This window comes from Triplophysa dalaica, chromosome 21, assembly GCF_015846415.1.
Source record: "Triplophysa dalaica isolate WHDGS20190420 chromosome 21, ASM1584641v1, whole genome shotgun sequence".
Classification (NCBI taxonomy): domain Eukaryota; kingdom Metazoa; phylum Chordata; class Actinopteri; order Cypriniformes; family Nemacheilidae; genus Triplophysa; species Triplophysa dalaica.
Window position 1 is genome coordinate 11,611,701 of NC_079562.1, and position 12,556 is coordinate 11,624,256.

General features: G+C 37.6%; 1 protein-coding gene across 3 annotated transcripts in view; it reads right to left on the bottom strand.

The window, feature by feature from the left end:
- Positions 1-12,556, bottom strand: part of si:ch211-51h4.2 (uncharacterized) — an 82,705-nt gene that overhangs the window by 1,093 nt on the left and 69,056 nt on the right. For 2 of the 3 annotated variants that reach the window (XM_056734187.1, XM_056734189.1), the window contains exons 14-17: positions 2,207-2,321; positions 703-826; positions 426-495; positions 140-243 (exon numbers count right to left, since the gene is read on the bottom strand). In XM_056734187.1, the coding sequence (XP_056590165.1) occupies positions 140-243; positions 426-495; positions 703-826; positions 2,207-2,321 (413 nt within the window). The remainder of the gene's footprint in view (positions 1-139; positions 244-425; positions 496-702; positions 827-2,206; positions 2,322-12,556) is intronic. The other variant, XM_056734188.1, reaches the window with a different exon arrangement.

Here is a 12,556-nt window from a genome sequence, read left to right on the forward strand (position 1 = left end):
TTCATGTAAATGACTAAAATGTAAATGCAACTTGATTACTGCACCCAAATGTACAGTGTTTATACAGGTAGAGTTCTCAGAAAAGATAAAACTGTACGTGCATGTAAACATTCATGCAGAATTTTTTTAATTTGCCCACTTGAAGCGCTCCGACCTGGAGGTCCTCAGCATCAGAAAGATGAACAGGCCCACCTCAGTGTTTAAGGAGAAAGATACCACTTTATCAAGCATGACAACAAATCCCTGCACGAAAAAAAGAGAATGAAAAAGCGACCTCCTATTGACAGAAAACCAGGAGTTTGAATGTGTTTAAAATATAATACAATGCGTCATATTTTGAACCCAAAGGCTGAAGAGAGATGCTCAGGGGTTTAAAGCAAAAAAGGATCCTCTGACATAACAAACGTTCTCAAATGAGCACTGACCTTCGGATCACAAGCAGAAACGACAAAAATCACGCCAAATGCCAAAAAGGACGAGAAGCCACAGAAAAACCTGAAAAAGGGAAAAGCGGAGGGATTGCTGAAACACGGAAAATCTGGGAATTATAGTGATTGATCAAAGCTTGTGTTTTTAACGCACCACAAGTCTTTTCTATTAGCAGAGTAAAGGAATATGCTGGATGTGTAAGCAGTGACGGGCTGTAAAAGCTTAAAGAAATGGTGTGTGAAATGATCTGCCAGGGCTGAATGCAGAGTTTACCGTCTGCAGTGCTGTATGCTCTGGGCTAATGCCCTCCACTGTGAGCTATGGGGCGAAAGCCTCGCGCTGATTCTTGCCATCCATTCTGCGTTCTCCGTCCAGTTTGTGCTGACCAGACCGTCGACTGAAAGCAAAGACAACATCTGGTCATGAAATTTGCAATTACATAACAACCATCCATCCAATGGATCTGTCTGTCTGTCTTCCCTCTGTCCATCGTCCATCCATCCATCTATTCATCTATCGTATGTTAGTCCGTCTGCCTGCCCGTCCATCTGTCTGTCTGTCTATGTTCCCTCTGCCCGTCCATCTGTCTGTCTGTCTATGTTCCCTCTGTCCGTCCATCTACGTCCATCAATCAACCGGCCCACCGGCCCTTCTGTCTGTCCGTCTGTCTACAGAATCTATCACCCGCATGTCTTTCTATCTATTATCCATCTTTCTATCATCCGTCTGTCCGTCTGATTGTCTATCATCTGTCTATCTATCTATCTATCTATCTATCTATCTATCTATCTATCTATCTATCTATCTATCTATCTATCTATCTATCTATCTACCCATCCATCCCTAAAACTTTTTGATAATGAACTTAAATCTAAGAGAATTTAGTAAAAGCATTATGGAATTAAAGTGTATTTTTATAACAAAAGTAAAACATCGGAAAATGATAGATCATTAAGTAAATATATTAAGTTGAATTTTGTGAATATAACAAATGTAAATACATCTAATACGTCCATGTGCAGTGTGTTTCAGGTCACATGATTTCTATGATAAAAATGTCTTCTTTGCAGTTCTCTGTTCTTGCAGTCAATAGATGGTTCTCCATCGCAGTATGTTTATTATCCAATATGTAGTTATCCTTGGATATTCAAGATTTTGCAGTTCATCTTAGAAACACATTATTGTTAATATTCGTAAGGTATGATGTGTATGATTTAAAGCTTTACACTTTTCTCCCTCTGACCTTCATCTCATGGTAAAAATAATGAGTCTTTTCAAACCGCATACACTCCTCTTCACACTTTCTTCCTGTACCACAACATGGTTTCACACTGGCGACTAGAAGCCAGATGCAGGATCACGATCAGTCAGAATTAACAGATGGAGTTTGTCACATGCAGGCCGCTCTAATGTGTAACAAAGGCTATTTGAATTCATAGCCTAGTGAGCTATGGGTTGTACATAATTCACACTGACACCTTCTGCTGAGAGCTTTGCTGGACTGAGCCCAGATCCAGGCTTCAGTCCCTGTGAGAGATGCAGCAAGTCAGTATAAAAGAGCCAAAAGCAGTTTGAGTCAAGGCTGGAAATGAATGACCTCAAACTGAGGCCTCGGGTCTGGTGTAGGACACGCTCAGGATTGTGTGTTTGGAGAATATTCCGTCTGGGCTGCTCTTGCATTTTAGTGCAAAATCATTTGGAAATACACCAATTATTAAGTATAACGGGTTAAGCCATTTCATGTTGACTTAAAATAATGAAATGAAATAAAACAAACTTGTGTGCTTCATGGCCGTGCCCATCACAAGGAAGCTGACGGATATACTGATGGTGATGAAGATCTGGATCAGCTCAGCCACCCAAGAGAACCGGCTGTACCGCTGTGTAATGATCTGAGGAATATAGAAAGATGGTCAAACACATCAGTGATGAATTAAAGCTGTGATAGGAAATGCTGCATTGAGGACAGCACACTCGTATTAAGATGCTGTTATACCAGCAGTTCACCACTAGAGGACATCATTTCTCTTTTCTGAGCACAACTGGACTAGAACACTGAATTTAGTGGATGGCTGCACAGAGCTTCAAGCAGTTAATCTTCACCGTGAGGCGCATAGGTTTGATTAAATAAAGTGAAATAGAGAGATCCAAAAGAGAAGATCAAAACAGCCATTTAGGAACAGTCTGGAATTAAAAAATAAATTATTCGCTAGCTCCAGCAGGTCTCCTCCAGCTGAGTCGGCTTTCTTTCAAGGTTTTCCTAGCACTAGCTCAATATCTCATGGAGTTTATTCTTCGCCACGGTCGACTCATTCACCAATGCTTTAAAACAATATATAATTTGAAAAAGCAATACAAATAAACTACAATTTTAGAGTACATGGATCAGAAGGGGCCCTGGATGATGTGTCTAGCCACCCTGTGGCCGGAAGGAAACCATGAAAATAAATGCAACAGGTGTATTAAATCACTTCCTGTCTTGATCAGTTGCGATTGGGTACATTTCATTTACACTTGGGCACTTTAAAATTTGCTTCTATACAATCCTTAAAAATCTAATTTTCTATTTCTAGTATATACATATTCCTTTGAATTAATCTCCATAATAATCCTAAGGACCAACTGCGTACGTTCACGTTGCTCCCTCAGAGTTGACTAACCTTTTTTTTGCAGTTGAAAAAGTTACACGTACACGTTTTGTTCCAGATTGAAATGGATCAATGAAAATGACTCAAAACTATGTAATTTGCATTTCTGGCCAGGATAGATGGTTTCAAAGCTACACTGGACTGGCCTTAACTTCCGGGACACATTTAAAAACAATAGAACGCCTGAAGATTAATTCAGGTAAGAAGCAAAAGAAACCGAGAAGAACCGTAAGCTAAATTTATCTCTCCATTATTTTGACTGTGATACCAAGCTCAACCACTAGATGTCAATGTCCCATTCGTTTTTGTCAAATGCTTCCAGACTACAGGACTCATTCAACTAATTATTTATTTAAAGATGGGGTATCATGCTATGTCATGCATTATGACTTCTTTACACTGTTAAACGTGCTGGCTTTTCATGCTTAAGGGAGACATTATATGAAATCCCACTTTTTCTGTGTTTAAGTGCTATAATCGGGTCCCGGGTGCATCTAGCAACCCTAAAAAAACCCAAAAAGTTAGTTTTGGTGTGCCTTTCCCTGCAAGCATGTAAGAAATCGAGCCGTTCAGATTTCGCTCCGGTTGTGATGTCCAAAGCGGATTTCATTATAATGTTACCGCCCCTTAATCTACACAGTTCCACCCACCGCGATCCGCCATTGTTGTTTTCACAAGCGACAGCGGTGTACGTGACACCATGGCTAAAGGTCATAGACAACATGCAATGAAGTGGCTGCACAGAGTCCAAACCTAGGGGGAGAGAGTAGTAGATTTATTTTATTTTTTGTGGAAATCCCTCAGAAACCATAAGTAAAAACCTGCTTGTTTGCGCGAATCACTTCAAACCGGAGTGCTTTTTCAACCTGGGACAGTACAAGCAGGATTAGCTGCAAAGTTGTTCCTCAAGAGTGATAAAGACCGACTGAACGAGACAAAACTGACGTTTTGAGTGATATTGAACAAAAGTCTGAATTTACGTAAATGTACCGTATATATAGGAGGATAATGTTAGCATATGATAGCGAACAGTGACGGCTAAATAGAACATTCAAAGCCAGTATTTAACTTAATGTATATCAGTGCAGATGGACACTTAGAGTTTAACTGTGTGAACGTTTATACATTATGTGCGTTAATATGTTCAGCGGCGGCAAACTGTTTATTTTGCTAATGAACAGAGACGAACACTGCAGGTTAGTTTCATTTAAACATCTCTAATCATTCGTTCTTAGGCTGAAAAATCATTCACAGCTTACTAGTTATGCTTTCACGTTGTGTGTGTAACAGTCAACGTTATAACTTGTCAACGACAACTGCTTAAATCCACGGTTTTAGGCAAGCATACATGCAAAACGTGAGCACTGTTTGCTGTGACAGATTTGTTTGTCTCCGGACGAATGATTTTAGACTTTTAAGATGAAACTAACCGCAGAGGAATTCAGGAAACATAATTTAGCTAAACCATTGCCATGGCAGTACTATGCGTGTGTTGTGTTGACAAGCCAGAAGGAAGGGGAGTGGGGTGTGCTGTAACTCCTTATCATTTAAAGAGACATGCACCAGAACAGGTTGCTGTGAGCAGAGCAGTTTTTGACGAGGCTAGAAGTGTTTTGTTTAAACAGCCATTGAGAGTTTTTAAGCAAAATATGTTCCAGACATTTCATGAAGACGTAGTATTTCTGTGCTTTTTTATAATAATGAACGTTGCGGTAATTTCATCATACAACATCATAAACCTACTCACAGAAAATCCACAAGCTTTTGGTTGAGGGATCCAGTGCGACGCTAACTCTTGGGTAAGCCAACAAAAATACATCATCCCTGTGGCACTCTATTTGGTGATGCCATTTTGTAAAGTAAAAGCGTGCCTGCCAACATACGCATACCCAGGTTTAACCCCCAAGCGCTTTTTAAATACTCTATGCAGCCATATATGTGCATTTAGAATGTGGCGCATGTAAATAATGAGCACTAATACGCATGAATAAATATGTTGAGTAGCACAGACACAGTTGTGTACACCACCATTAATGTTTCGGTTGTACTGTACTCTTGCATTCCTATAGACTGAATGTGTTTTCAGCATATTTAGAAATTTACAAACACACAAGTTAACTAAACGTGAAAGCATCACGACTCACAACCCAAAAAACAAGGCCAGATTATACTGTTGCACCAGAGCATCTTTTTGACATTTCCAGACCCCTGACCTATCCTCACCTTTCCAGAAGAGGGAGCTGATTGTGTGCTCGAGGTCACATGTGTTGTTGAGGTTTCTAGAAGTTTTAAAGGTCAACACTGCCTTAAACAGATCATTATGCCCTTTGTGGGCTTACAAATGAAAAACAGTGCTTTTAGCCAGAGCACGAGCTGAACTTTGAGCTCAAAAGCGCTTAAAATGTAACTGCAAAATATACTTTGATTGGAAAAGTTCCTCTTCTCCATCAATAAATCAGGATTAAACTCAAAAGAGTCTCTGTGTGGGCTAGAAAATTTGTTCTTCGGCAAGTGAAGTCTGTGTGTTCGTGCCTGTGTGAGCGCTCCTGATCTTTTTGTGGTTGGCGGTTCTGACTCATATCTGACATTTCCATCTTTCAGCCCTGTCTGTGGAATCTCAGTTTGGCACATCATCCCTGGGCTCTTTCTTTCCCTCGACCCGGCGTGCTAAAATAGAAATATTTTGGTGTGTTTGTTCTGATATCACACATTTGCTCTTCTTGCTCACTCTATTGTGATAAGAAATCTTTACAGGGAAACTGACTACAAAAAAGATCACAGATTTGTGATGGTTAGGGGTGGGTGATACTGTATAGCTAAAATATAACTGTAAATTGTATTTCTGTACTTTTTAGCCTTTCGATCATATTCAGTATGTTAGTGTAACATTTGCTCTGAAATGCCTTATTGTGATACCACAAAGTAAACTCTTGTTTGCTTTTGAAATTAAACACAAACTAAACTCATGTTTGCATTTTGAAGTTTCACAAACATGAGGCAAATGATCAAACTTGAATTTTTTGGTTCAAATAAAGTGAAACAAATTCATCGGTATATATACTGTAAAAAAGTTTTGGCTCGTGTACTTTATTGTGGTCACTGTTTGTCTAGAATGCTTTCAAAAAGCACTTTACCTGAGAGGTTTTTTAAGAAATGTTAAAGTGATAGTTCACCCAAAAATGAAAATTCTGTCATCATTTATTCACCCTTTTATCATATCAAAGCTGTATCAACACATAAGAAGATATTTTGAAGAATTTAAAGGAAAAAAAGAAATACCCATTAACTAACATTGGTTTTGTGTTCATACAATAGAAGTGAATGGGTGCCGGGACTGTTTGGTTACAAACTTTCTACAAAATATCATCTTTTGTGTTCTGCAGAAGAAAGAAAGTCATACAGGTTTGGAATGACATGATGGTATAGTAAATGATTTTGGGGTAAACTATCACTTTAAGAAGAAATGCTTTTCAAAGAGCATCCCATCTATTTTCTATTATAATTTATTTTATTTTAAATTAACAAAAATTGTTATACATTTTTGAAATAATACAATTATTTTTATTACAAGCAATTGTTTTCTAATTAAATAAATTAATCAGTTGTCACAGTTGTATTTTACCTACCAATGTAATAACATTTCAAGTCTACACAGGTTAAAATAATGTTAAGATCATGAAAAACATTTCAGTCAACTATGCAACAAATATATGCAACTAATATGCAAATTTGTCCTATGGTGTGACGGCAAAAATGTAGAAAAACCATCAGGACAAATCTATCTTATGTTGACAAGCACTTATTAATAAGTTTTATTGGTGAGATTTTTGCAAACATAAAGGATGACTAATAATAATAATTTATGACTAAAAAAATTAATCACAAAAGATGTCGATATGAGGTTTCAGAAGTACAGCAGCAATATACAAAAAAGCATAACAACTAATGTAAACAATTATTAAGTTCATAGCGGTGAATTATTTCTTTAAAACACAATGTAAATTTTTGCTATGTTGGGACAGAATATAAATCTACATCCACTAACACAGCTGATATCAGACTCAAATAAAAAGATCACATAGTAAAACAATCATACATTCCTTCTCTATCATTGTACATCTGCCAAGAGATGCCAGCCTCCAGTCTTTCTCAAGGCCTATTCCTCAGGAAAGGTCCACGCCAAATACTCTGGAAGCTTTTGAAGGGCCGGTCAGTCTAACACAGCGAGCAATGGTGTGTGTGGAGCCAAAAGTCCATGGAGAGGAGACTGTACGCCTCACTGCCTCTAAATTAGATCACAAATTCTCGCTGGTGGCAGTGTCTCACCACTAGCCCCTCCGGCAAAGGACTGCGCAATATTGTTTAATTCTTTCTCTCTGTTCTCCTGCCACCAAATTCTCTTACACACCGGAATTAAAGCACATCTACAGAGAAATTAAAGAGTTGGACGTTAATAAGGAGGAAAAACCTAAAGCGAGGAATGATGTCTGACTGACATTTTATTAGAGACCCTTGCTGTGAGGTGGACAGACCTATTTAAAGGAATATTTCATACTTAATGTCAGTCCAAACTTATAATTATTTTATTTTATTTGTGGATGAAATATGGTATGAATGTCCAAAAGTGATTGAGAGCTATTGTCAACATTTTTAGCAAATAATTGGTCGAATATTTGTATTTTGTATGCCTCTGAATCCTTGGAAAGTCACAACATAGTTTCATTTTCGGAAAATAGGGGAGCATTTAGAAAAATTGGCTAAATCTCCAATTGTTCTCAAGTCAGTGACATTGAGGTGGATAAAAATGACAAATCTTACAATTGTCCGTGCACTGCTCCTTTAAATTCACACAGAAGTCTAAAGACAAACCTGTGATATCAGCTTTATAAGATTTATACACAAGCACCTGAAAACCGAGCCAATGATGGATGATTTGTGAGGGCTGTTATCTCTGTATCCTCTGTTATAATTCAATGTGACTGTCATAACCTAGCGTGCCAAAAACCTTTCCAAAACATACGTAAATAAAACATGATCCACATCGGAACGCCATTGAGATGCAGACAATTTGTGCGCTTATCTACTTCAGGGAAGTTTTTGAACTGCGGTGAAAGGAATCACTCATAAATTTGAGATGTCTCCATGCAAATTAGCATCCTAAAGTTTCTCATCATCTCGCCCTCGAGAGAAGAGACTTTATTTAGATCCTGGATGCGGCACATATGAAATTGTCAGTCTGATACACACCGCCTCAGACAAGCAAATGAAAAGTGCTCGTGTACGTATAAATAGAAACAAGCATTTAGATCCACAACAAGGCTGTCGCCACAGAGCTTCTTCTCCAAAATTCTCAGAGTTCTCTCTGTAAGCGTTGCTCGCAATGTTACTTTGTGAGTTTGTGAACCACAGGCCTTCCAAGCTTCTTTCATCGCACCTAAACTGTCAAGCTTCACAGAACACGGATGAGCTGACGTATTTCATTTCTTTTTCATTTGCGTGTCCTTTGATGAATGAGCTCACGGTTTTATCCTGTAGCTTAAATCTTCCCTTAAACATCCTCATGTGCCTTGACGCTAAATTTGTGCATCTTGTTTATGTGCTGTGAACTTGAGGGGTCTGAATTGAGTGGACTGTAGGTGGAAAAAACACGTGTAACACCCCTAAGGTTAAAAAACCCGTAGTGATCATGTTCATACCTTCTATATCTAAAATCTTAAGACAGCAAAAGCTCAAAGACAAATGCAAATGATCGTAATAAAGATAACACCTAATGTGTGTCAGTGTTACATCAGTTAAACATATTTCTGTGCACGACAAAAAGGAAATCCCTCCCCATCCGGCTTCGGTAGACAAAAATTTCCCCAGCAGACACACAAATCAAACCTACTTTCTTAATAAGCACGAGATAACCTTTGGATTAAAGAAACACCTCCTGTTGACAGAAACCTTTATCATTAATCACATTGTTTGAAATTTCCATTAAAGTGTCATTTTATATGTCAGCCGTTCTTATCACTTCTGTTTAAACACATTAAAATGGGAATCTTAAAGGTTCCCGTTCGGGAGCAAACTCAAGGTCGGCTCATGGCGTGCTTTGAACAGATAGAGGAGTTTGGATTGATGGCATTTCTGAGGTCAGCGCCAGCTCATCATTATGCTAATCATCTCCAAGACAAAAGATCTTTTGCATTGATCCTTTGTTCAAACACGGCCGTGGACACTGATTGGACAAATTTACACTTTCGACGTGAACGTTTAGCTAAGAGTTGAGCACGTTCCTCGGCCGTTTTCAGCCGAGGCTATCTCACACTAAGAAGGTGCAAGGCTGTTCAATTATTTATGGATTATGTGATCATTTTTTCTTTATGAAGAATTGCAAAGTTGCAAAAGTGGCTACCTTTAGTGGAGGATTTTCCTTAAAGGTGTTTTTGGAGGATCTATTGACAGAAATGCAATATAATATACATTACTATGTGTTCAGAGATGTATAAAGACCTTACGTAATGAGGTGTTATGTTTTATTATATTAGAATGAGTTATTTCTCTCTATGTTCCCCATTACATGAAATTCTCCATGTTGTTTCTACAGTAGCCCTAAAGGGACAAAGTGCTCTACAGAATGCGCTTCGTAAATACATTATCTCCTTCGGCAAAGAAGTGAAAACATGACGACGTCTTAGTTCTGTGTCAGTCACCGCAGTGCTTCGAAAGGGCACTAGATACCGCAAAATTTCATAAAATGGACCTTTTACCCGGCATAGTTTTGTGATTTTCAAGGATAAATGGTCACACAAACCATCTCATTTGTCCTACAAAGTGACGGACACATTTGCACTAAAAACCCACGACCTTAGTAGTAAAAAGATATGGGAAGCATGTTTCCTCTTTTTAAAGGGATAGTTCATGCAAAAATGACAATTTGGTCATCATTTACTCTCCTTCAAACCGGTATTTGCTCTTATTCTTCCACGGAACACATCAAAGATATTTTTAAGATATTGTTGGTAAAGGAATAACAACAATAAATATATATATATATATTATGATGGCATTGCAAGTGTTTCCATGGAAACAGACATGTATTCAACACAGGATAAATAAAACAACCGGCAGAAGACAAGGCAGCCTTTCGGGGGTTCTCCGGCAGGTGCGAGAGCGTTTCAATCATCGCCCAGGAGAAAGTCGCCCAACGGAGAACCTCAGATGGCGGACTAACAACCTGATGCTAAACAGCCCTGCGTCTCCCAAATGCCTGAAGCGGACTCTGAATAATTGATGCAGTGCCTGGAATGTCAAGACCCTGCGAAATCTGCGTACTTGTAGCGTGATCAATGAGAGGGACCATATTTCCTGACAACCAACTTATCATGTTTACATTAAGAGTCTGGGCTACTGCTAATGCTGTTTGATGTTGTTCGGCAAAATCATCTGTATCAATGGATGCTTCTGAATTAAGTAGTTCTATTTCATGTCTGGGAATATAAAGTGGTCAATGCAAAGCATTCAAATGTATATTTCCCTGTAGAATGCACACTCTGTGACCCTGTTGCAGGCTGGTTTATGTGCCAACGCAAGCAAAAAGGCCGGAATTATACAGAATCGGTGGCACAGGAGAAACTGCACACCCCTGGGATTTTAAGACTATTTCATTTTGTTAGCTGCTCCTGTATAATCCAGCTATTAAACTGAGAAACAGTGATGCAGTACTGTAAACAGTTTCATCACTGCATTATAGCATCATGTTTTCCATCTGTTTAGCTTGTCTTCTACTTACACTATTTTATTTACTTTCAGCATTAAGTAGATTTCCTTTAACTTCACTTACTTCAGAGGTTTATTTTAAGGGTAATGAACTAAACATTATGGGGCAGTTTCCCGGACATGGCTTTAGACTAGTCACAGACTAAAAGATTAACGGAATACATATTGCTTTGAAATATCTTAAAATAAGTTTGCCTGATATATTTTTGGTTTGGTCTGAAGCTGCACACCAGTAATCTTTGTTTGGAAAGATTGCTAAAATGTTCTTATTTAACGAAGCCTATCAAGACGCCTCAATATGTTGTAATCTTGACATTATATATCTTTTGGCTGTGTAAAAGTGGATTTATAGAAAGTTGTTTCTTGTTGGATGTTTATTTGGATGAGACTAAAATGACAGTTTCACTGTCCATTCATTTTTATTCAATCCATATCAAATAAATTTGATTTTTTTTGCATATGGAATTAAAACAGTTAAAATTACTAATATTAATGTAACAATTTATAATACTCATATATTCACTATATAAAAATTCCACATTAATAATTATTGTTACATGAATAACAAATATGAATTTTATGTTTCATGTATAGTAAAGATCTACATTTTCAGATCTACCTTTCAAACTGTAGAAAAACAATCTTCAAAATGTTTACATTTAAATGTATTAATGATCAAAATATATTAAATGTCATATCCATCAGCTTTATAGACGGTTTCAAGTGACAAAATTAACAAACTTTACCGCGCATGTGTACGTTCGTGGATCGCACTTTACTTCCAATACACATTCACAAACAGACGAGTGCCTGTAGATTATTTCTAATTATAAGCTAAAGAACCCGAGAACAACTGTAACTTGGCTAAACTTGCCTATACAATATTTAGAATGTAGACTGCAATACCAATTTCAACCGCTAGATGTCAATGTCCAATACAGTTTCTTTAAATGCAACCAAACTACAAACTACAACAAATTGTTTGTTTGATAAAAATTTACATACAACAAAATTCAACAAATCGTTTATTTAATATGATTATTATGCAGTAAAATAATAATACAAATTAATATTAACATAAATAAAATAAAAATAGTTATATTATTAGACACCAGTCACACAGACAGGAAGTTAACTGCAGTCTTGGGCGCATGTCTGATGAAACGGTATATAAGCCCTTTGTTTGTTCCCACGGCAACCAATTATGTTCAGCTGTGCCTTTTTGAGTTTGGTCTTTAGTTTGTGTGTTTATACAACCTTCTTTCCATCAACAAACAAACCTTATTTTCGTACAAAACAGTGTTTCAAATGACCATTTGCTTACGTTCAGCACAAACATGACGTGATTACATAATGAGTTTACAATACAGCGCATGATGTCACGGAGCGGCATTTATCACCAAGCAGGGTTTTATTTCACCTGACAATAGTCTTGGTTATGTGTTGGTTGTTTCATTCTTATGTGGTTTCCTGAGTATTTAGTGAAGCAAAAATTGATCTTGTGTTCTATTGAGGACTTTATTTGACAATTTCATGACAGATAACAGTTTCTAAACTCAAACCTCTGCTTGTGTATTTGCAGAAGATATTACATCATATTCTGTGGGGAAATTTAGGCTTGTCAGCTTTACCGGCTCGATCAACATCTTTTAGAAACGTGTCCATTGTTTTGCATTTTCCGAGTTCCAGCTCCCTCTCTATTCTAATGCCATTTTGTT